This window comes from Vidua macroura, chromosome Z (genome assembly GCF_024509145.1).
Source record: "Vidua macroura isolate BioBank_ID:100142 chromosome Z, ASM2450914v1, whole genome shotgun sequence".
NCBI lineage: Eukaryota > Metazoa > Chordata > Aves > Passeriformes > Viduidae > Vidua > Vidua macroura.
The window spans coordinates 43,267,852-43,294,675 of record NC_071611.1 but is presented as its reverse complement, the minus strand read 5'-3'; the positions used below and the strand labels follow the sequence as shown (position 1 = coordinate 43,294,675).

The 26,824-nt window shown below is 34.4% G+C and overlaps 1 protein-coding gene across 1 annotated transcript in view; it reads left to right on the top strand.

The window, feature by feature from the left end:
• Nucleotides 1-26,824, top strand: part of ADAMTS19 (ADAM metallopeptidase with thrombospondin type 1 motif 19) — a 140,255-nt gene that overhangs the window by 81,977 nt on the left and 31,454 nt on the right. The window contains exons 9-15 of the mRNA XM_054003270.1: nt 8,475-8,615; nt 9,185-9,335; nt 16,498-16,599; nt 19,340-19,470; nt 21,010-21,179; nt 24,127-24,254; nt 24,960-25,080. Coding sequence (XP_053859245.1) covers nt 8,475-8,615; nt 9,185-9,335; nt 16,498-16,599; nt 19,340-19,470; nt 21,010-21,179; nt 24,127-24,254; nt 24,960-25,080 — 944 coding nt within the window. The remainder of the gene's footprint in view (nt 1-8,474; nt 8,616-9,184; nt 9,336-16,497; nt 16,600-19,339; nt 19,471-21,009; nt 21,180-24,126; nt 24,255-24,959; nt 25,081-26,824) is intronic.

The following is a 26,824-nucleotide window of genomic DNA, read 5'->3' as shown; positions in this document are numbered from 1 at the left end:
CTTTTAGACTATTGGATAGAAGGTGCAGGGAAAATTCTTGTCATTGTGGCTTTATTCCAGCTTCAGACGCTCTCATTTCTCTCTGATTGTTTCTTTCTTAAACATTTCTGTTCTGTTTGGCTAATGGTCTAAAGCTGAGTTTCTCAGTCCAAGATATATAGATATGGATATTAATCTCTCTGTAGGTACTATCAGAGATGTTGAGCTTTGACTGTTTTGGCTGGGTTTTGTGACCAATGAGTTTTCTGTTCAAATCAAAGTCAACTGAAGTGTAGAGACAGGAGCCTAATTTTGAGTAAAACAGTTTGAGAAGTACAGGTAGTGTTCGAAAAATTGAGCTTTGTCGTGATTTTAAAAATGCATTCACAACAGATATAGGCAATCATCTTTCCCATATACTTATTTGTGTCATGACAGATTTACACAGAAATGGTTGTAATTCCCTGCTTTTTGTGCATAGCTGCATACGATGTGGACATGCCTGGAGAAGAGAAGGCTCTGGGGGAAGCCTATGGCACCTTTCAGACCTAAAGGAAATCTACAGTAGAGCCTGGAGAGGGGCCTTTTAAAAGGGCACATAGTGTCAGGACAAGGGGGAATGGTTTTAAACTGAACAAGAGTAGGTTCAGATTAGATATTAGGAAGAAATTTTTTACTGTGATGGTAGTGAGGCATTGAACAGGTTGTCCAGAGCAGTTGTGCACTCCCCATGTTGAGTTGATCGAGACCAGACAGGGTGGAATTTTGACCACAACGTGGTGTAGTGGAAAGTTCTCTGTGGCAGTGGGTTTGGAAATAGATTATCTTTAATGTCCCTTCCAACCCAAACCATTCTATTCTATGATTCTATGGTTCTCTTCTTTTTATATTATTTTTGTATTGCTTTACTATCTGTGACATAAGTAATAAGTATGCTTGATACTTATTTATTTGATAAAAATTAGAGGAGGCTTTAGTTTTGTATTGCATTTCAGCATTACATATTCTCTATTTCAAACATGATTTATACAAAATCACCCTAGTTTCATCACTGTCTTTTTTTTTCCTGATAGGTCAGGAATAGTATCCGTAAGGTAACTGCTCTAAACACTTGCAGTTAAACCAACAGTGCACTGAGTGGTCTTGAAAGGGTTTTCTTTATTTTTTTAAACTACTTTAATGAAGTTCAAAGTATATATATTAGATGCTCAACCATGCAACTCCTTGAGATTACCTTACATTCATTTTCATGCTTTTGTGGGTAAGTTCTTTAAAAATTGATAGTCTCTTTTTCACCTGTATCCATATCAAAGTAGACATCTTTGTTCCACAGTCGTATACTTATGCTGGCTTAAATCAGTTTTGGATCTTACTGGGCACATGGGTGTATAATTCCAAACTTCAGTGGCCTGAAAATTGTACAACAAAATATATTTAAGATTACAGATGACAGAAGATAATGAAGTCTGTTACATACTTCACATTTATGTTTACTCATACTCGAAATGTTTCTGGTATTAAAAACCATGAAGAAAAATTAGTTTTGTTGGTCCAGTTCTAATCACGTTCTTGCATGACATCACTGCAATGCCAGGCAGAAATAAAGCATCACCACCCTTTTGCTGGTAGCAAGACAGCTGAAGAAACAGATCAGGAAGACATGGAGCACTGAGACAGGGAAGAAGCACTGCATCAGCATTTTAGTAATGTAAAAAGATAGGATTTTTTTTTTACATGAAATTTAGATTAGTCAACTCTTTCTCTGTCAAGGTATTAAGGGTTGTGTTGCTACCAGGCTATACTGTTCCAGGATGGATTTATGTTAAATTTTCCTTAGGATAACATTTGTAAACTAAATAATTAGTAACTGAAAAACATCCTACAGGATGCAAAAGCTTAATTGATAGTCTGATACATTTAAAATATCTGTGAAAAAATTGACAAAAGATCATAACAATGTCAATGTTTTTGTTAATACAAAAACTGTTTTTTTATAGCTCTTCACTGAGTTTATGATAGCTGAACGATGTGGCAAATACAATGGGTATCGTATTGGCCAATACTTCTTCTGTATTATATAATCTCTGTAAAAAACCTTCAGGAAGAGGCAATGTATATTTTCATGTTATAATGCTAAATATATCTGTCATAGCAAACCTTTAAATTATTTGTATACTTCAGTCAAAGGACCATGGCTCACTAGTTTGTCTAGATCCAACGCCATGAAGCATGGTGGTAGAAGTATTGGAGTTACAGAGAAGAAAGCTGTTCTGCAAAAGCTGCCAAGTCAGCTGGACAGCAGTGTCCAGCGTATGTTAATATCCCTATACTAATATACATGTTATACTTTTACCCAGTTGTTTTAAGACTGAAAATGTAATCTGAATTTCCAGCATTGTGGAGAATGAGCAATGATTCACAAAAGGGAAATAATAGCTGCATAAAGTTATTTATTTTTACTTTTTCTGAAAATATAATTTTTAACAAGAAGATTGAGATTTCCTTGTTTGGTAGATTTTCCTTTGAAGATAAATTCTTTCCAAAAGAAATCATATTTTACCTTTTACCGTCATAATTTTTCTGTAGCAGGTCAATTGCCTTTCACTTTCAGCTAAATAATTAATTTATTGTGTCTTATCCCATTTATTCAATCATCTGTGATGCCTTCATATGTTTTAAAGGACATATGAAAATCCTTCTAACTGGGATTTAAAAAAAAACCAAGAAGCCAAAATATAACAGCTTATAAAATCCTTCTATTAGTCTGGTCTTTTTATATATTTTTTCTTTATAAAGATAGCAGTGCAATAAAACATTTTGTTGAAAAAGTGCAAATAAAGTACTGAGAAAGTAGTGTAACTTCTGTCTGTCTGTGATAGTGACATAAGGGGTGTTATTTTTGCTTATGAAATACGTCCTCATGATACTGCAGAATTTCAGATCAGACAAACTTGTGTGAAAATCATTGTACTATAAAACTCCATATAAGCTTTTAAACCTTGTAATTTAAGTAATTTAAACCTTGTAATTTAAGTTATTGTAATAAAGTTTAAAGTTTAAAAAGTTTTGATCATTCCAGTGTAATATTGCGCAAAATGATAAAAAAAAGAAAGCAGTGGAAATAATAAGGAAGATAACACTTTGTTATTACTAATACTTTTAAAAGTTTTTTTTATTTTTAAGGTAATAAAATTTATTATGTTAGTGACCTATTTCACAAAATGGAAAAATATCTAGGATAATGGTTGCAGAGAATTTGCAAATACTGTGTAATGATCACTTATACCAATATGAATTTTTAACAAATCAAATGGAATGTGATCATCACAGGTATAAACTGGCAATTGCATTCAGAAGTTTACTTTCTCTTTCACAAGGGGAAAGTTTTCTAGTAATTTTCAGTCTTTCCTGAGCTCATACTAGTAGTATTATACTTGATCTGTAATTCGCACTCAACATTCTCTTGTTCTATATATGACTTGGAATAAATAGATTCTTTAGTATTTGGGAATCTATTTATTATACTGAACATTCTATTTATTATACTGAACATTGCTGGTTCCTTGATCCAGCACTTGCTCTTGCACTTTTCTTAATCTACCTCTTATTCCTAATCTGTGTCACTGTTAGTGACTATGAAAATCTGAACTTTAGTTGTTCTATTTAATTTTTTTGATTCTCTCACTTTTTGTTTACAGATAAGCCTAAAGTAATTCTCCACATCTATCTGAATTAACCTAATTAATTGCTTGTATAATAAGTTTTCAATACTATTTAATCTTTCTCCATTCTTTGCCTGTTTCTGGTTTAACAATATCATTCTTACTCAGGTGCACTATGTGCATTTTATGTGTGATAGGATGGTGACAACTATCATCTACCATTTGCAAAGCACAAAAAAAAAAATGAATAAAGAACAAAAAGCTTTCACCTGGAAGCATGGGGGGTGACTGAGCAAATGCTTATTGTCATGAAAATAGCATATGATACATAAGAACTTTGATGTCCTACTGTGAGAAGAAATATAAAATAGCAATGCAGACCTAATTATTTCAAGAAGGTGTGTGCATAACGTTATTTAGCTTATTTAAATATAGTATAATGACTGAGGATCTTCTTTTGAGGCTTAAAAGAGCTTTGATTTTGTAATACTCCACTATAATAAGCATAAGTTAAATTGTAGTACTTGGTACTTTTTCAGTATGTTGACACTGGAATGCATTTTGAATGCAAGAATATAAGCTGTTCTCTAAAATGACAGGAGAGATTCTATTGCCTTTTTGCAATACACATAGAATTGCAACAGTAGTTAATTGTAAAAGAATTGCTTTTTAAATGAAATATTGAACTAACATTTTTCTTCTACTTTCAGTGGCCCAAGTTATTAATTCAAAATACAGAGAATTTAATGATGTTGTTTCTTTATAATATTTCTACTTGCATATTAAAAATTTTGCAAAAATTATTCCAGTTTTATATATGGTATCACATTTAAAAATCGTTTAAACAAGTTTTAGGGTTTTTTTTAGATAAAAACATTTTTTTCAGTGGACTTGATCTATACTGTTAGTGGAGTTTATTGGACCAAGTCTTTTTGTCAAAATACTTTAAAACTGAGATTATTAAAATATAGTTTAATTGCATAGTGTGAACTTAAATATTGCTAATATTTTATTTAGGGAAAACATTTTATAGAATTCTTCCGACTTGAATATTTTATCTGCTCTGTATAGCCTTTAACCAGAATGGGTAGAGCATTTTTATGCAACACCAAATAAATACCATTTATTTTCTTAAAAATATAATTTATTTCTATATATAGACATGAAGTACTACTTGTTAAAATACAGCACTGTCTTCTTTGTTAATTGTGTCTTTTCAGGCTATTACAAAGTTATCTTATAATCCCAAACTCCTTGTCTTCTTCCCACATGCACATGGTGTTGCTCTACTCTTGTATGAGGTTGAATGATCACAGCTGTGGGAAAGAGGAGAGGGAGCACTATGCTGAGTGCTGTCATAATACATTCATTCTATAGGAAGAGACAGAACAGCACCTTACACAGACATGTTTCTGTGGTACCTTTGTATCAGTGAAAGGATGTAGTTATGTCTTTCATGTGCAGCAAGGGGGGGCTAGAAAATATCATGACCACCACTGCAAGCACTGAGCAATGTTATATCCTTGATTGTTAATGGAGAAGTAGGTATACGTGCTTACACTACTTACTCTCATGTTGAATAAGACTGTTCAGCTTCTTTTTTTCACTACACACAATGTGATGTGAGGAATGAAATCAGAAGTCAGTTGTGCTGCACACTGACTTTTATGTGGTCTTGTAATTGATACTACGTCAGATAAAAATATGCAGCCATTACCATGCTACAGAAGAGATCAAAAACACTCACTGAAGAAAACATTCCTGAGCAGGTTCTGTTAAGAGCAGGTTCTGTTGCTTCTTTAGCTTACTTCTCAGATATTGTCCTGAAATTTAGTTAATTGATGTTAACTTACAATGTGTATTTGCCTTTTGAATAGGCATTTTTGAGTACCTATTCATTCAGGTAGGCAAAGGTTTCAATACTTGCACTTACTGTTTTCTGGATTTTTTATGTGTACTTAATTTGGAGGTGGAAAAGAATTGAGGAATGAATTCCATTGGATTAGTACAGATATTTTGAACTACAGTTGAATGTTAAGGCAAGATAGGAGAACTGTCACAAAAGTATGGACAGCTAAAGTGCTGGAAGATTATTGGAATTAGGTTTTTTATTAGTGCTTAATGTAGTGATAAACACAGCTGTTATAAGTACAACAGTTTTAACCACTTCATGCTTTAAAATACAATGTTTTCTTCAGAATTCTTGTGCTAATAAACTTTATTAAATGTTTCTGTGGTAGTAGATTGGAAAAAGAGGGATACACTAATATATATATTATATATATATGTATGCAATGGTGGCTAGGGTCTTTTGAAACAGTCAAGATCATGGTTCAGGTCACCACACATTTCTCTGGCTGACTTTACAGAATATTTTGTGACAAAGTCTAACTTCAAGAATTGTTTTTCAGAGTGAAGGGAAATAATCATAATTAGAAATTACAGGGGGGGGGTGTAATTTTTGTCTTAAAAATATTTAAAATAACATATAAATGTGTTGATTCCACTCTGCATAACTGGGAGCCATGAACTATATAATAAATTTTGTCAAGATTTTTGTTGTAAATGTTTTAGTTAAAATCCTACAGTCTATATGATACTGACAAATGAGTATTTTTAAATTAATACTTTGCAATAAGGAAGCTGTGAGCAAAATTTTTTCTTACGTAGTCCATTAGGTTAAATATCCACAGCTTTCCTGTGTCTTTCTCCACAGTTCCTATGGGAGTAAATAACTCTGGAGATAGAGACATCTTGAATTCTGCATATGAGGCATGCAAGAAGAACGTAAGGCAAATGCAGAGGCACTTCTGTGTAGTTGTGTTGTGCCATTCAGGCAGGTCATGAAAAGACAGAGGCCAAAATCAGAGTCAGACACATTTGCGTGCCTCAGTTATATGGTTTACAGATAGCAAAATTATCCAATTTATGCAAAAGCCACTGTTCCAGTGCTCTAGAGTGTGAAGTGTACACATCAGTGTAAGAGACAGAGGAAGGTAGATAGGCAAGAGATAGGCAAGGTAAAACCCTACATGATATTTCCATTAATTTCATTAGTAAACACAAGGTAAAGCAAATCGCAAATTTATGTATAATTTGATTCATGAAGGGATTTTCGGATAGAGTGGAGAATAAAAGTGTTGGGAGACAGACTTTTTTTTGCCATCTGCCACTGTGAGGTGGTGAAATAAGGAGAACCACAATGTACTCCAGTTTTTGTAGACACAGCAAACTTACTCTGTTTTTGCAGTCTGTAAGTGAAAGAATCAATACAAGGCATAGAGTTTTATTAAACCTGAAGTTTTGCTTTTCTGCAGGGTAGAGTAATGCTGCAAAATTCCAGCACTACTTTAAATCCAATACTCTGGAGAGTAGTCTCACACCCATTTGTAAATCTCCAAAAACAGCTGAGTGTATTTATTTCTTGTAATATCAGTCAAGCATGATCCACTTAGCTGATTCTGAAAATCTTAGTTTTATTTAGGTGCTTCTTCTTCCTCTCTGTTTGCTAATTCTGAATGAGAGTGACAGTGAGTCATCAGTTGAAACAGCAGCTTCAAGCAGATGAGCGGCAGTGCGTTATTTTTCTCAGCCCCAGTCAGCTCCCGAGTGCCCAGCTTGGGTGCCTTGGCTTCTCGCCGGGGCCAGTGCTTGCCGCTATTTCTGGGTGTTTCTGCTGCCGTGCTCCGGGGTGGGCTAGCGGTGCTTTGCCGTCAGCACGAGGGCGGAAATGAAGAGGCAGGGAAAATGTCCAAATCCATCCGCCTGGCGGCAGGATGCTTTATTGGCCGCGAGAGCCACAATGGAGAAGCCGCAGCCCACTCCCAACCTTGCATGGACAAAAGTGGCACTGGGGGGGGAGAGGGATGATATAGGGTTGGGAGAGGGAGGACGGGAGCCCTCCCGCCCAATGAATACAGACGCCGTGGTGATAACGTGGACCACAGCGACCAACGGGAATACGGCGGGGCGGACATGGGGCTTTGGGGCGAGTGGGATCACGGGAATGGGGTGATGGACACAGAATCCTCAAGAGTGGGCAGGGAGTTGCCACGGGAGTGGCAGGGGGGAGCTCCCATGGCAGGCAGCCTGGAGCTAACCACCGCGGGGGGGGGGGGGGGAAACATGGGGGATGCATGAGGGTACACAGAACCAGCAAACTAACAAAAATCAGAACCCCTAATCTGAACCCAAATCCAGGATGCAACACAGATGTTCAGTAGAATTTTTCATTGCAGTGATTAAATGTGAGAATTCACTGGGAGCATAAGGATGCTAAGTCTTAATAATCAAAGTCAATTTAATTTCTTCATCAGTGTTATTTTTAAGAAGAGATTGAAAACACATTTAGGTTTTTTTTCTTTAGAGACAATTGCACATCAAAGTAGTGATCATTTTAGTATTCTATAAAATTTCAACCAATCAGTTCCATATAGAATGAAGATAGAATCACTGCCAAAATATTCACTGATCTTAAAAAATAAGAGTATGTTGCCCATTTACAAGAGAAATAGTATTCATTAAACTTGCAATTGTGCAGTTCTGAAAATTCAAAAAGTTGTCCAAAATATGTATTGAACTGATTAGAATGCAATATTTCTTATCAAATAAATGCAGCTCCACTTCCATCTTTAATTATAAAATTGTCATCTACACATAGTTCCATGCACTTCTATGAAAGATACCATGGAAAAAATAATCAAGAGGGGCTTCCCACATGTAATATATATGAGCTATTTACAGCCCTTGCAAGAGTTTTAACTTACAAAAATTCTGAAAACAACCTGCTACTTTGTTTCACTCTGTTTTGTTTTTAAAAACTTCAAAATTCAGCATGGGGATAAACCATGACAATGACCACCCATCCTGTGCAGATGGTGTCCATATCATGTCTGGGGAATGGATTAAAGGACAGAATCTTGGGGATGTTTCATGGTCTCAGTGCAGCAGAGAAGATCTGGAAAGATTTCTCAGGTATATTCAAGAGAAGAACTCTTACTATATGTCATTTAGAAATAGATGCAATTAATATACTGAAATACTGTTTTCAAATAATAAGTTTTTTTGCAAAATCCATCAAAATATTTTAAATCATCACAATCTAATATTAGATTTATTAAAATATGTTTTCAGCAATTATGTAGATTTTTATATTTTCATGTCTTATTGTACATGATTATACTTTTATTAACTTTTATAGAAATTTTATATATGCCACTATGTTTACTATATATTCATATGCTGTGTACTGAAATGTTTGGCCACCAAAACCTTCATCCATTGAGTAAATTTTATGCTAAAATGTTGTCCAGCACTTTTCTGAAATGCTGATCAATTATATTGTCTTTCTGCAAATGTACAATAACAGAACATATTAACTTTAAGAAGCAGGCCATATCATTTTAAACATGAGCAGCAGCCCAATGCTGATGAATAAGAAAATTGTAGTTGTCCATGCACTTTGAATGCTGTATGCAAGTTTAAGTTGGCATGGCAATCAAACCCTTGGATTTCTCACCATATGAATCTCTGCATATTACCAGGTCAAAGGCCAGTAACTGTCTGGTACAGACAAATCCTCAGAGCCTCAGTTCTGTGATTATTCCCTCTAAGCTCCCAGGAATGATGTACACTGCAGATGAGCAGTGTCAGATTCTTTTTGGACCAACTGCTTCCTTTTGCCAAGAAATGCAGGTAAGGCTATGTCTGTACTTCAAAAAATGCATCTACCATCTAGTTTTTGTGTAAGAGTAGCTTTTGTACATATGTTTGATAGAAAGAGATTATAATATCTTTGAAGTAAGGATTTTACGCTTGCTTTCCAAAAATTAATATGCACATATTCATTAGTTTATCTTGTAAGTCTTGCTTTAGGTTTCTGAAGATCCTGAAGCATGTTTTATTGATACTTCCCTCGTACTTTAGAAACATAAGATATCATAGCGTTAAGACACCTTGTTGCAGCAAGTGGAATATTTGCAATTTATTATTTAGGTTCCATTTTATTATGGCTTGGGTACTGTACATCTATTCTGACCTTCAGAAGATTATGCTATGCCTGTGCAAACTGGGAAGAGTAATAGTGGTGTTAACTGGGCTCTCTGCACCTCTGAGCCCAGGCGGAGCTGTACAGTGCCATGACAAGAGGAGTTCCAGTATTTGAGTCAGCTTGCTGACCTTGCTTCATGCCAGTGTGAAGCAGTGTCACTATATATTAGCCTTAAAAAGACAGGTTAACAAAATTGAACAGGTCTTCATAAAATTTTATGAGTTCATACTAGTAGACATCTGATTGAAGAAGCAGTTTAAGAATTATTTTTTACAGAGAAAAGTCAACCTTTTTTAACATCAATAGGAGAGACTAAATATATTTGATGCCTTTAAGACACTAACCAAGACAAGATGGAAAGATGATATACAATTATGTAAAGAGCATGGAGTATGGATTGATGGAGCAGGCATGAGAGGAACTGTGAAATAAAATTTATTCAGAATCAGTGGGCAGATAGCCTGAAAAGGTTAGGAATACTAAACAGGAAAACATAATTCCTTTCTCCTTTAGTTCTTCAGTTCTCCTTCTGTTTTCAGTTTGGACATAGTACTATTTTTTCAGAGACTTTTCCTTAAACTAGTCTTTATCTAAAAGATTCTCAAAGGAAACATTGCAGTATATGTACTACTAAGGCATGCTGAGAGTGGGATAGTTGAAGAGAAAAGGAAAAATAATACATAGTTTAATGGATTTTGTTTTAGCTGTCTTATTGAAAACATTTTTACTCTGGATATGAACAGTAAATCTCAATGTCACAATTCTACAAAGATTCTTCATTGCTTCCAAGTGCTTTTTTTATGAATTTCAACCTGTGTCTTGCTTTTCAGTACATTGCTTTCAACTGAAGGATGTAATTTCTTGTTTTCATTCTCTAGAAGCCTATTTTGAACAAGAAAATGGTAGTGAGTTTAGAATTTCTTGTGCATCTTCTTTAACGATTAAATATTCTCAAAAGTAATTGAAGAAAGAGACAAATGTCAAGATTTACTGTTGCATAATACCTTTATATGGTTTTCATTTGTCTGGATAAATCCCCTTCTTATTACCTTTGTGTTTTGTTCTGATTCATGTATTTAAATTCAGATAGTCAAGTTGTCCTATGCCTGTTGTGTTTTTTTCATAGATTCAGTAAATATTCTTCCTTTGAGATCATAACTCTGAGGCTTCTTTGGCTTACATTCTTATTTAGAAACATTAGGAAATTAAATTCAGTGAATATTACCAGGGTGGTGTTCAACTGTTTGCACAGAGATTACTTAGGTTGTAGGTGCTCATAGCTAATTGTCCATTTCTAGTCATCTTCAATCATCTTCTGACATTCTTTGTGTAAGAGAACACCTTTCAGCTAAATCAGTTATTTTCAGATAAATAAATATGTCTGCTTTTTCCTACCTCTGGGATCATTGCTTTATATTTTCTGACAACTTTACTGTAATATTAAATATTAGTATTAATAGACTATTTAATATTATTAAATATTAGTTTTAAATTTAACCTTGTAATTTAATCTTTATAATCCAAGTATGATCCAAGTTTGCTGTGAAGAAGGAACATAAGAATGATGCAGGACAATACAAAAGGCCTATGTTTGTTTCAACTATGCTTTTTTCCTGACAAACTGCAATTTAATTTTAGTTCTTGTTATAAAACCAAATGTGTTACTTGATGACCTTATGATCTTAACAGTTAAAAAAAGACAGCCCAATAACAGTTGCTGAGAAGACAGCAATGGGAAGAATCTTCTGCATTTTTTCCAAAATCATCTGCAAAACTGGTAACCCTAAACTGAAAATTGTATAATGAAATAGTGAACGAAGAAATTACTGTAATGAATTTTTAAGAACCTTGGATCTATTAGAAATGAATAAATGACACTAAGGACAAAATTGAGAAAACATGGTGAGAGTAGAAAAGAATTTTTCCAAAGCTTCCTTCCCAACCTCGGTAAAGTCACCTTGTTGGTTTTCTTCTGTGTTCTTCTATCTGGAAGCAAAATTTACACTCTTAACTTCCTCCCAACAAAAAAAAAAAAAAAAAAAAAAAAATTCAAGAGACTTGATTCTCAGTTTCTAGACATGAAGAGCTACTTACAGAAAGCTTAGGCACTTGTTATGGAAGTTTACTGCTAGTCCAATTAGATATAGAATTTCTAAATAATAGAAATAATATTTCTATGGTGAAGGGGAAACTCAGTTGGATAGAGTACAGCCCAGAGGATAAGAAAGTTGTCATTCTTTTACATGTTTTTTTCCTATGTATGAAAAGAAAGGGGAAAAAAAAGTTACCACTGGAATTCGGCTAGAACCAAACCATTTAAACTTTCCAGAAATCTTTCATGAGTTCTAGCACATGGACTGTGCAACACCAACATCATCTAACTGTGAAGCACAGTTACTCAGTAGCTAATTTTATCATCTTCTTCAGAAGTAAAAATATGTTAGATACAAGTAACAAATATGTTGAATCTAACCTTGCAAATAATTGCATTTTACTTAATATGAAGATGACTCAAATTTCTCTGTGTTGATTGTACAAATTATTATGGCTGCCATTGGAGAAATCAACATTTAGAATACCTTTCTAAATTGAATGCGGTATTTCATTACATATTACATATTACATATTACATATTACATATTACATATTACATATTACATATTACATATTACATATTATTACATATTACATATTGCATAGTTACTGTATTAATTTATTACAATAATTATTTAATTATGCATAGGTAATCACTGAATATTCCCTGATATCCAGACTACTTCCTTTAATCTCTGTATAGTTTGTCCTACTCTGCCAGTAACTGGAAGTTTATTATGGTTATAGTTGTTGTTCGCAAGCCAGGAAATGAGAGAAACGTGCTCCTTGAAGGTTCATTTAAATGTCAGTAAATCCAACAATTTATAGCCCAGGATTTTTTGGACATGTTCTACTTGCTGAGCAGTTCATGCACTTCAGTAAAACTGTGTAAAAAATAAATTATGAACTATGTCACAATCTTATGTTTTTTGAGACTGGAAGATTATTTAATGAATAGAGTTCCATACAGTTCTACATTAAGCAACTGTGTTTGTATAGAACAGCTATTTAACTAAGAAAACAATTCAATAATGATGAAAAGTAATCTTAATTCTACAAATATCTCTGGTACAATCAATAGTGCATTTCTGCTGAGATACAATTTTCTACAATTGTTATTGCTAAGGGGTACTTCAGGACTGCATTCACAGTTGCATTACATGGCAACCTCTGAAAAATGCGACCGATGCAGTATCTTGCTATCAAGAATTCCTCTTTATTATTTAATTTAATGAATGAAGCAAAGAACTGAAGGAACCACTGTGTTCCTACTCCTGCATTTTCCTAAGTGTAGCCCGTCTTCTCCCCTGTCATAAATGATGACTTTATTTTTTTCTTTTCATCTTCATTTCAAAGACCTTTTCTTTCATATCCTACGTAAAATTTTTACACCCTAGAAAAGAATAAGTGAATCTCCAGGTTCAAGATTTATACTGTGTCTCCATGCTTACCTTGTAAGGGAGCCAAGTTTGCTTTTATGCCCATGATGTCTCATGCAAGAATCAATTAGATCATAACATTGTTTCACATAATAGATAGTGAGATCATGGCCCAGAAGTAGTTCTTGATTAAACAGGATTGTAAAACTTGACAATTTAATGCAATTGTTGAAATATTAAATACCGGATTTTAAGATTAAAGTCCAGGATGTGAATGCTATCTGGTCAGTTCCACTAAAACAGTTCTTGTCATAACACAGCTGTGATCTTTGCAAAGAAGTAGGAGACTGGTTATATTTCATGGTGATTTTTAAGGCATTTCAGGGAAAGATCACAACAAAAAAGAGAAAAGTAATGGAAATGCTACAGTCCTGGTGAAATATCTGTCCTTGTCTCAATCACCACATTTTAAACAAACTTGACCTTGCACAAATACTATTCTAAAATTCCCTTTCTGTCTCTGGTCATTCCTTTCAACTGAACTTTATTTCTGTATGCTTACATGAATGGAAATGTATTCTGATTCACATAGACCTGCCTCATTAATTTAATTAAATCGACAGAAACAGACACAAACCCCCTGCAAAACTCCAAAACTGGACTGACCTCTGTAATGCATTGTGACTTCCATGTTCTGTTTTACAAGCTTTTGCTGTTAAAAACTCATGACTAACACGTTCTTTCAAAAAAAAAGTCCTTTGTGTGTGCTTGGCAATATTTTGTTTTCCAGTGTACACATAAAGAAATATTTTACAGATTGTGAATAGGCTAATGTCACAATTATAAGTTTTTAATCTCCAATTTCTATTCCTTCCCTTGGCTCATCTAGAAAGCTGTAATGGCTGTTGAACTGTACTTATAATAGATAACTGGTAAACCTCTGTGAATGTTAGCTTAGCTATCTGTATTTTGACTGAAGAAAGTTTCTTTTTAGAGGAGTAAAATCCTGGTGTAGAAGTCTGTGCCCTGATTTTGGAGTAACTGTAAAATCCACATTCTCCTCCAGATTTCTGTTTGCTTTCAAATCAGTCTGGATCTGCTTCATTGCAGGTTGCTAATGAAAAACGCATATTATGTGTTATGGTCTTTCCCTGGCCTTATACAGAAATCCTTAAATGTCAGAACTTAGATGCTGACAGTAATCTCCATATCTCTTATCTCTGCAACAGAAACAGACTCTGAACAGTAACTAAAGAATCTATTTGTGATTTGAAATGAAAAGCCCAGGAAAAAAAACACCTTACATGTAAACCACCAATTTTAGTAATTCCATACCTCCTTTTTCTTGGGTTTGGGGAATATTAAAGTCTGTTAATATTGAGTACTTATTTTAGCAGTTGGTGAAGTGAGTGTTTTTAGAATACAGTTCACTTAAAGCCCAAAGTAATTTCTATCTGGGGAAGTTAGATCATGGTTTGAAGAGGGGTGGTATACAAGTATTTATAGAAATATGTAGATGTATAAAACATACATTAGCAAACAAAGGGTGTTGATTTTATTTTCTTGATTTAGTTTACATGGTTGAAGTATGTCTCTGTGTTTAGGTACCCAAAATATCCAAAACCCTGTAAATCTGACTTAATGCCTCTCTATATTAAGAAGAATTGTTTCTAGATTTGTAAAGAGCTGTTTGTTGTAAGCCATTCTGCAATCATATACAAGTGAAATCAAGCATATGATCCTTTGATCTCTAAGTGTTTAGGGAAAAAAACTAAGAATAATATACTTAAAACTGTGATGACACAGGAAAAAAATTGCCAGTATTTTTTGAAAACTTGGATAAATATGGATGGCTTTTCTTTCATTATATTCACTCATAAATAAGGATTTAAAGATATGAAAAAAATTAATTAGGACAATTAAATTAACATATATTTCTGTTGAGTGCTACCAACAGTATGTCTTTCATTTCCTACTTTGTCATGAACATCTGATACTCTATCTCATCTACTATTGTCATCATCTACATTGTTTAAAAAGCAATGAACAGGAACAGAAATGAGAGTTTGTTACTTGAAAAATGCTTGCTAAAATTACCCAGCAACAGGATAGAACTTCCATAGCTGTTTTTTGGAGGGATACATAAGTTGGTTGTTGTGTTGCTAGCTCAGCTTCAGAAAAAACTGTTACAGAATGAGTCAGGAATGAGTCTGACTGCTGCCATCCTGTCTCATGCTTCTGTACAATGCTTCAGACCTCTACAATCTTTGACTTTTTTTCTTTTTTTGATAACTGATGTTACAGACATTTTTACATGTAAGACTCCTGATGGAACTGCCCTGTTCCTTGGTTCAAAGTCAATCTTTTGTTGAATTGTGTTTTGTCTGTTTGTAGTCTTTTTTTAAGGTAGCATAAGATTTATGACAAGTTTTTCATGCCTATTATAAAAGGCACAGAGACTCTTACTGGGTGTAACAATATAACAAATCATTTCACGCAGAAAAAGCAGGTCTTCTGGCAGCCCTAGTTTAAAAAACCCAGCTGTTTTTATCTTTTATCCTGCTTGCAACGCCTCCCCTGATCCTTCTTGCCCCTCTTTGGGCAATATACATTGTGGAGGATCACTGTGCATATGCAGTAATACTCAGGCCACAGTTCAGCCCCACATGACCTCTCTTCACTTCCACATGGTTTATTGTTAAGGGGGAGCAGACAGCAGGGAGAATGCAGTCCTGACTGAAAATCATGGGAGAAGAAGGACTTTTCAGAGAAAAAAATAGGGAAAGCTGCCAGGGAAATTTGGGAAATGTGAGCCAGCATCCTGCAAGGCTTGGCTTTCTTTTGAGTAAAGTAAAAATTCTTTTGTTCTGATACTTCAGAGGGCTTTTCTTTTCATTTCTAAAATTCATTGCTGACTTGCACCCCTGTCATCTCCCTTCTCTTCTTTCCAGTAAAAATATTTCATTTGTCAGGTAACTTTGTGGGGATCCTTTGTGCTCCTTTGTCCTCCTTTGTGGAGATCTGGTCTGATAACTTTTGGAATTTTATTTTCCTAGAGTAATAAATGAATTCTAGAGGAATTATTTATTATTAAAGAGCATGACAGCAGCAGTCATTGGGGTAGCACAAACAAGAGGGACCTGGAAGTCCTAGAGAAGCACAATTAATAAAAGTCTAAGCAGACTCGCACTAGGGGTTTTTTGCATGTTTAATATGTCTTTAAATGTATTTCAGTACCATCAAACTAGTAAATTTAGACAACATTAGTGGACTGCATGCAGAAAGTAATTTTGCATAAGATAGATTTTATGCTTATTCTTTGTTTTGTTTTCAGCATGTCATTTGCACTGGGTTGTGGTGTAAGGTGGAAAGTGAGAAGGAATGCAAAACTAAACTGGATCCACCAATGGATGGAACAGATTGTGGCACTGGAAAGGTATGCCTCTGGTGGAAAAGCAATATCAATTATACCAAACATCTAACATTTAAGGAAACAAACTGAATAAGTCTTTTCTGTTCTTTAAAGTTCCTATTTACCTCAATTATCGTAAAAATAAGCTATGTACAATTGAATGTGTTATATATGATATATTTTATAATATAGATATGAAAAAAGAACATTTTCCTAAAACCAGTGAATTAAAAAAAGGTTAGCCAAAGAGACAGATGTTTTAATATTTACACTGTTTTATTTCAAATTCTTCACATTTTGTGTCATATTTATGAATCAAATGCAATTGTTGCTCTTCCAACTGTAAATAGAAACTTAAGCTTTCAAAGATACAGAGTTCTCAGCTATGATTTAAGATTTAGAAATAGTCTTTTTGAAGGAACTGATACAGATTGTTGTAAAAACGTTTCAGGATAAGTTTTATCAATAAATATGATGTAAAAGAGTGTAATCCCATGCATGTAAAAGAGTGATAAATCCCATTAAAAGCAAGCCATCACAGACAAATTAAATGATCACCCAATCAGACTTAGATAAATTGTCCTTCAAGAGCTTTCCAGTTGAAATTATTTGTACTCTTTGTATATATCTGTAAATTAATATAAATAGCCTCAAACAGAAAACAGAGAAAGAACATACATATGTCTTGGGATTTTCAAGATACTGTGCTGACAGCCATTTCCCACAGGAGTGATTTACTCTTTGAGTCATATTACATTCACCAGGACTCTCATCATTCTCCTAAAATCAAATCAATCAATTAATATAAAATGTTCGCATAATATGCTAATAACATGCTAAAGGAAAACCATGTTGTATTTCTGTTCATATCTTTAAAATAATGACAATTGCTTCCTTATATTAATTCTGATAAAGTTTGTAGTTGATACTGTCAATACCTGGAAAGTAAGAGACATGAGTTTTTTTGATATCACAATTTTTACATTGAGACTCACCTGCCCATGCTATGGAATAAGAAAGTAGAACCTCTTACAATGATTACACACAATTACTGATTGTAATTTAAATGGCTCATTGAGCCAGGCAACAGAGATAACTTATTTATGTATAGCAGTAGAAAACTAAGCATACATCATCAAAACATCACAGAAGATAAGAAAGAATTATTCTTCTTGTTTGCTTTATTATCTGTCTAGGATTAGGTTTAGGTTACACGAATCACTGGCTTTGGGTTTTTTTTTTATTGGTATTGTGGAGATAAGTACTGTTGCCTTGTGCTCTTCTTAGGATCTTAGGAAGTGATGGAAATATCATTTGCATAGCAACACTATTTGGTTGGGGTTTAAATCAAGAATTTTAAAAAATCCCTTAGGCTGCACAGAGGGCAAATGCTATCTTGATAGAAAAATCTGTATTTTATCTGAAGCAATAACTTTAAATGTATATGAGCTTTTCTGGTTTGAAACATCCAAGAGCATTATAAAATTTATATTTTCTGGTTGTAAATGTAATATAAAGATGGAGCCACCCTACAAGAAGACTTTTAAAAAGTGGAATAATTTTGCCTTTATTGTAATGTGATGATTAAAGAGAGAAAATTAACTTCAGTTGATCAGTAAGGACCAGTTTTAAACTGTAGGTGAAAAGGTTACCAGATAAAGATTTAGCGCAGACATTAAAAGTTACAGAAGTGTGTTCTAAAAAGAGACGAAGTCTATCTACTACATTACTGACCTTTTATTTGCTATTAATACAACTTGTTTGTGAAGTCTGTTATCCTTTGGTAACAATGATTCACTGAGAGTTCAAACGGTAAAAAGATATGAATTAAATTACTGATGTTAATGGCATTAAGTGATCCTTGTCTGCTTTGTAATTACTGAATCATTGAATCATTTCTAAAGCTGGAAAATACCTCTACTTCCTAATACATAGGGCAGATATTAAGTTGGTATAGTATGATAAAGCACTAATTTCTGCATTTTATGATGATTTGTACAAGATATGAACATAGGTTACAAAGCATAACAATAGTGATTGGATAGTTTTTGAGTGAGAAATTGCAGTTTTCCTGGTAAATGATATATGCATGCAAGATCATTGAATTTATTATTACTATTTTAATAAATGCCAGAAATTCTCTGGGCTTTCTCAGCACCAGCTTTTTGAAGCATCCATTTTATCTTTGAATACAAATGGTGAATAAAATCTCTTTTTCTCTGTTACTTGTGATATATCTTTCTATTGAAATTGTCTCTGGATAATGAGGGACAATGAAGTTCCTGCTGGTGGGAACTGTCATGCTGTCATGGTCCTGCTGAACCAAGCAAGTCCTGAGAACAGCCCTGGACACTGTGTTGTAATCATCTGCACAGTTCAGCTGGACAATGATCCCTACGATAGGTTTGGACTGGACCCTAAAATGCTTTCTTAAGCAATACCTGATCTAAAATGGAGACAGCAAAGTATGGATACCTCCAATGAAGGAGCTATCCTTCACTGGAAATGAGCCTACTTTTGAGGTTGTGGACAAGAAGTGAACCTGCTCCTTGGCCACTGAAACATGGAAAGGTCTCTGGCTGTTGCATTTACTAGGACAGATAAAAAAGCTTTGGAAAGTGCTAGGCAAAAATATATATCTGACTGATATGAAAATGATGTATTGAACCAAATGTTTATGTTGTGCTTCCTGTGTGCTCGTGGAGAAGTGAATTGTTTTGCATATGCCTTGATTTATTTACCTAAGAGTTGACTTCTTACATAGTGGTGTAAGGCTGGAGACTGTATCAATCGGATCTCTTTCACGGAGCATATGGAGGGGGAGTGGAGCGCATGGAGCACTTGTAGCCGTACTTGCAACACTGGAATCAGCAGTCGACAACGCAAATGCCCTGGGTAAAAATGAGTTCAGGTTTCCATTGCTGTTCATCAGAATTTCTGAACAAAATTTACATCAGCACAGGACTCCGTGAAGATACAGTTGGCCTTTATCTAAGCAATTAATACTTTATGAGTACTGAAAAACACTTAGAAGAATAGGTATTTCAGGTATTTTATTGCATGGCAACACTATGTTTCATCTTTTCTGCTTCTGTCAAGACCCTAGATAACATTAATAGAAGAATAAAACTTCTTCTTAAGCTTAACCTGAAGAAGCAACAGAAACTTAAATTTAAAATTTCTGACTTGCATATTGTTAGTGTGTAATTCTAGTGTTTAAATTTTTCAACTATAGAAGATTGACTTCTGCTTCTCATCTGGAGAACCTAGGAACTGAAAGTTTGACAAAGAGATCTTTCTACCAGTTTCTCAGACATTTAGATAGATTATCTGAAAACAGAATTTAGGTTCCCTATCCTGTGAAAATGAAAACCTTCTGCCTTTGGTGATAAAGGCTTTTACTTTTCACTTCAATGAAATTTGTTTCACTCTATCTCAGTGACCAATTAAAAGGTGTTTTCCTTTTAATTACTCAGTACCAATTTGATTTTTTTTTTGTCATTTATACACCAAGTGAAAAAGAAAAGAAAATATAGGCATAGGAGTGGGAACAGAGTATAGTAATGAAGGCAAGTATAGGGAGAACTAATCCAGTAGAGAGTAGGTAAGACTCGAGTCTTATGGTTATAAAAAAATAATAATCCAAGGGTGGAAATGATGAATTATGGAAGACTCTTTAGCAGATTCTGGTGTAAAATAGGCAGAGGGTTTTAAAAACATATATTTGCATAAAGAATTTTGAGGAAAAATTGTATATAGCTATACAAAAGCATGGGGATTTAACAGAAATTTTGATATGCAGAATTATTTCATAATTCATGCCATCTAAACACTACTTTCAGCTGTATACCTTAAAGCTATTTCCAGAATTTATGGATGTCTTAATTTCATGCTCATTAATTCATTTTTCCAGCCAAGGTTCCAAATAATGAGCTCCAGTTTCTGCAGTTCTCTCTTTTTTTGCATTTGTTCATTAGCACCTGCAAGCACAACTGGAGTGACCAAAGAGAAACAAAGCATTTGTCTGAACCCTGTAATACCTCACTTCTAGAAAAAGGAGAGGTAGCAAATCTGCAGGTGTTGCTTCCTTTCAGTAGGCCCTTTGGCTCAGCCCAGATAGAGGAAAACTCAATTATATCAAAACTGCACCTGAGGCTCTCCTGACTGAACTCCTACTAGTCCAAGTGCTTTCTTGGGGCTAAGTGTAAATTATGGCTTAGCACCCATCACTCCTTATAAGTAATGTAATCAGTACAAAGAGAAGACAAACATGTTTTGTTCTGTGACTTAATTTTTCATGGGTGATTTCTGAATGCTAAATGTCAACAAAAAAGCCTGCCATTTTTAATTTGTGTCTAGCATAAGTAAACTATATGGTAAGTTTGACAAAATGTTGCCAAGAGTAAAGGGTTGTATTTATGCTATCTTTTCTAGTTCAGGCCTTGAAGGACAGTGTCATGGGCCCACAATGCAGTATAGGGTATGTGAAAATCCTTCTTGTCCTGCTGGTGTACCTGCCTTTAGGGACTGGCAGTGCCAAGCTTTCAGTGTCAGATCTTCATATCAGAAGCATGTGCACCAGTGGCAAGCTATCATTGATGATGGTAAGTATAAACCATCTCCCTTGTTCTTATAATCTGTTTATATGGCTTATAGCTTGTTGATATTGTTGTTAATCAAGAAAGATGTAGTTAAAACTAAAACAAACCAACCTCAAACCCAGTATTTTTGGTAAGTTATTTTAATTTCATAGACAAGGTATGCTCTAGCATATTTTGTCTTTTATTCCTATTGAATTTGTCCGTCTTAATAGGTAATAACTACATTTGAATGAAAATCCAGTCAGCTTTTTCCTTTTTAATCAGAATTGTAGTATGAAGTGACTCAGAAATACAGCTTTCTGGAGTAATGCTCCATCATTAAACATGCCTATATCAGTTATATTTTTTACCTACAAAGCCAAAGAGACAATGCAGATGTTGTGAGCCTTTGTTTTTGAGGAAGGAGAAAACTTCTAGTTAAAAATGGGGTGTATTTCACATATCAGTGTTTGATTTGGTAGCAATGTGTTGATAATATATGCTCTAAACTTCAGTAAGATTTCTATAAATCCTAATACCTATTGCATATGAAGTCCTGGCATATTGTATGGATGCTTCCATGCAACGAACTTGCTTACATACTATATCATTAGGAAAATGGTCAAATGGAAGTATAGTAAGACCAGACTTACATTATCTACAATAATAATGTTAGTGTAAAGCATCAGTGACTAGAAAACAAATTCCTTCTTGCTAGAAAAGTGAACAGTAATTTCCACCCCAATGAATTTTCTGTAAATTCTTGTGTTTTAATTTCTTTAAATTAGAAGCAAACAAAGAAAAAAGCACAACAAAAACACATCAATTAGGAAAACAGTTAACTTGAGAACTTCACAAAATCATAGCAAGCTGTAATAAAGAAAACCCAAGAATGGCATAGGAGTACTGTAAGCATGTGTTACCAAATTTTAAGGAGTTCATTACTGTAAATTGTTTTAACTCTTGAAACAATTTATCAGAAAACATTAGAAAACATTGAAGACTGGTTTTGTTATCAACGTATTATAATATATGCCTAACTTCAGGGTGCCAAAGGAAAACTTTCAATACTATTTTCATGAGGCTTGTATGTTAGTTCATTTATTTGTAAAAAGAATTCTCTCCGACTGTTACAAAGGTACTTATCAAGTCAATTAGTTTTGGTTTGTTTTACTAAATTTGTTTTAGCACAGGAATACAAGATTTATATCCTAAAGGATCTAAATGTTTAAGTTTGTCTTTGAATAATATTTCATTCAAATGGAAAAAACTTGACACGGTCCTGTGCCATGTTAATGAGTCCAAATCTATTTTTGTTCTGAGTGATCCTGTCATCTTGGGATGTCCCTTAGGAAAAACAAAAGTGGACCAGCCAGAGAATGCCAGTATCCCAGTATGCATTATTCTCAAATCCTTAATTGTTTGCTCTCTTAGTTAACACTAACTGTGCACCATGTCCAGAATAGTTGCTGTATGTGATCTCCTGTAGTCTGTCGAAGTTGTCTGGTATTGTTTAGTCACTGTCTCTTTGAGTTCAGTGTCTTGTATTCCTTTAAAAAATGCTGATACCTGCTTAAAGCCCCCAGGGAACTTTGAGGTTACTGTTTAAGGAGGATAACTGGAATGCAGAGGGCACAAACTCAGGCTGCTTTTTAGCTGGAGATGGCTTGTGTCTGACTAGCTTCACATGTTGGCAGAATAGATCACATCTGTTTGTACTAGTCCTCTAGTGATACCCTGAGGCTCTCAATTTTAGTAATTTAAATGTGCCCAGACCACTCTGTGTTGTGTAAGTCAGCTGGCAAAAACTCCTCTGTCTGTACTTTGCTGCTCCTTTGCATGCTAAAACTACTTTTTTGAAAACAGTCCTTTGCAGATGGCAATTTCTAGTCTAGACTGAGCTGGTACTAGTTAGCAAATGCAAAAAAATGTGGCATAGACTGTTTTACAGTTCAGCTGTATAGACAGTAGAATTCCAGTGCCCCTGAATGTTTCCTGGAACTGTTTAATTTACTAATAAAAATGCACTCCAGGAATCTAGAAGTCAGTATGAAGTCAGAGTTGCATAGATTGTGTCCAAGTGAAATCAGGTTCAGGATTGACTTTTATTCTTTTAAAAATCTGCAACAGATTTAGGAAGAAGTGCTGAGTCAGTACATTTGCTAACAAAGACATGAAAAAATCGTGTCATTTTGTACTCAGTTGACTACTGAGAAGAGACTTCATTTCTTTTATTCGCTGTTACTTTCACAGTGGTGAAACAAACTTCATTGTTTATGATGTGGCCATTAGGAATACATGGATACATAGGATATTACTACATTTTTATGCTCTTTCATAATCAGAAATTATTTACAGAATATTTTAGAAATTTATTAGAAAATTGCTTGAACTTTGTAAAAATGTTAGTAATTTTGTTTCTAGGGGTTTTGTGGGTTGTTTTGGTTTTTTGTTGGGTTTTTTTGTTTGTTTGTTTTTTGCTGGTTTTTTTTAATGTGAACTTTATAAATTCATATATTTTTCTTCCCAGGGTGTGTCAGTTGTTTCATTTTTTTCTTCTTGACCTGCACAGTTAGGAAGTCTGGAAAGTGTTAAGTTTCTTTTTTAACCAGTATTTATGATCTGCCAAAAATATAGGAGAATGAAAGTATAGATTACAACCAAAATATTCCAACAGCTGTAATGTGTATATTCTTAATTGTAACAATGAGCATGACATGAGTACTGTGTAGGCCAACTTTATAGCAACAGCATGCTCAAGGAAGAATAAAACCTCAAGTTTTTTGAACAGCTAAGAAATGGATCAAAATCTGTTTTTTTTCCCTGTATCTAAGATAACTTCTTACGCTAATGTAGCTGCATGCCACACACAAGCAAGTATCAGTTTTAACAAGAGTGTTGATGATAATTCTGTATTTCTAAAGTTTCCTTTTCCCAATAATGTGCATTTTTCCATCCATTGCTGCTACAGAAAAGCCATGTGCTTTATTCTGTTCACCGGCTGGAAAGGATGAACCTGTTCTTCTGACAGAAAAGGTGATGGACGGGACGTCCTGTGGCCAGCATGGACTAGATGTCTGTGTAGATGGTAGATGCCAGGTAGGAGTTACTTGTTTTGAACCTGGATATACAGGCACACACCAAGCATACATATATGTTAAGACTTTAGAACGTTTTTATTTCATATCAGGCCCATATATATTAACTTTATTGCTGTTGTCAAGCTATCCTTTATATTAATTCATAGAAATGTGTCTAACAGTAATTTGGAGATGCTCGAGTAAACTTAATTTATGTTAAACTGAATGCTTTTTAGCAAAACATGGGTATAATTTATATTTACATATTCTAGACCTGCTTATGCCCTATTCAGAAAAGTCCTTTGACATTCATGGCACTTTACCATTGTAGGCATAGCAAAGAACTATCCATATTTTGAGTAGAATGCAGGAGAGGCACATTGTGTTCTCTTAGCAGGAAGGCCTGTGGGGTGTGTATTGCACAGTGGGTCTGATGTGCCAGAGGTCCCACCAGGAGATAAGACTGCAGTTGTGTTTCTCTTGGAGAGCAGCTGGTAGAGTTAGCCAACCACATAGGAAGAATGAATGCAGCATTCTACATAAAGTCACAGGAGAGTTTTCTATGGGACAGATCTCTGCCATGAGCTAGTGCAACCCTCATTCTTAGCAGGGCTGGGTCATGCTGGCTAGGCATCTTGAGGAAGGGTGAGGTACCTGATACTAAAAGCAACTTTATGAAAAACGTGGCCTGTGTCTCAGTGGCTTTTATTTTCTTCTCCCACAGAAATTTGGCTGTGATGGTATATTAGGATCTCTGGCTCGTGAAGATCATTGTGGTATATGCAATGGTAATGGAAAGTCATGCAAAGTTATTAAAGGTGATTTTAACCATACCAGAGGAGCAGGTAATGTCTGTTTATTTATTTCAAATACTAAAGAAACAAGTGGCTTTTTGATTACTTGGAGCACTGGGAAATTAAAAAAGCTATATGCAGATCCTCATAAGAAATTTAGATCTAACTTTTTTTAAGATGATAAGACATTGAGGATAAGAGTGCAGAAGTATTTTCAAATTCGCTGCAAAGTTATTTCACATTATTTCAATTGCAAAATGAAGGAAATATCTTACATTAAGATACATTCTATTTCATAGGAGAGAGTGATTTTTAAGAGGTATGAGAAATTAGGTTTATATTTTTAGCAAATAGAGTGTTGTAAATTCTTTTTGTGTTTAGCTTCATTTAATGTTCTTCAAAATAAATATCCAAATTATGATTTTTTATCCAGAGTAATGAAAAATCATAAAGCCAAATGCATGAAGAAGTCTAATACCTCTTTATTACTCATTATTTTATTCTAATAATAACATATCATAACAAGCCAATTCATTTTCTAATGCAAAATGAACATCAGATATCCAAATGTTGCTGTGATCTGTCCTGTGAATGGGAATAGCTTACTGGCTCCAGCACAATAATGTTGACAGAGTAGAGAATTGAAATCCTAATAATGTGTGTCTTGCACCAAATCTTTTTGTTGAAACAGCATTTGACCAACTGTCAGCATTTGTTTGCCCACTACACTTTCAGTTTCCAGAGTAGAAAATGTGTAGAATTTAGAGATGGCAAGTAAATCACATCAAAAATACTGTAATTAGAAGCAGACAGCATATCTTTGAAAAATAAAGGACTTCAGTGGATTTTAGACTGAAGTACAGTACTTTAGGCAAGAGGAGAAAGTTAGGCCTAGTCTTCAAATGTTTATGTCTGACCCTTTCAAGCAGAATGTAAGGCAAATCAAGGATCCCAAACCCCAGATGAGTCTGGAGGACTACAAGATATAAAAAACAGCAAAGAAGGTTCCTGCTAATAAAATCACATTATGTTAGCTGTCTTCAATTGCTAATGTGAATATCCACACACTTTCAAGCTTTTCTGGGGAGCTGTGTCAATCCTCAATATTGTGGTATTGCCATCTTAACGCTTGTATAAGTTATTTTGCTTCTCAAGAAGCTGTAAACAAAATTTAGAAAGCATTATTAACTCTTACAGAAATGAAAGATGCTGCTCTAATTTTCACGTTCTAGGATTATTGAAAAAGTATTGTAAATGCAAAGTATTTTGTTGTAGAATATCACATATATACATATAATAAAAGATGAGTATTTCTTTTTTCCTTTGTGAAGTTTACCTGGATAATCTAAAATACGGGGTTTTCTATTAATGACATTCCTGCCTGTACGGTGGTTTCCACCTTTGTTACCTTTTCACCGTGTTTTACTTAAAGCAAATTGTTCAACATCCTCTCTTAGTCCCACACAATCCAGAGGCAATCTCAATTTGAAGCAAATACATAGATTTCAAAAACAAAGCCTATCATAACAGGGTTTAAATATGTTAAATCAAGAAGGACAGGAGCAAAAGATATATAAAACAAGCTAAAAGCAAGAGGATGCTTAGATTTTAGTGTCATACCATTTGTCTTTGCATGCTGAGTGAAGTTGGAATTATTTTACAGCCATCTGGTGGTCATGATGACACTGAACTACTTAGCCAGAAATAACTTCACCTGCTCCAGCCCCAATATCCAAGCCTCTCTAGTTCTTGTTATGTTTTATTGTGCCCTACTCTTTTAATTATGTAGCATTGT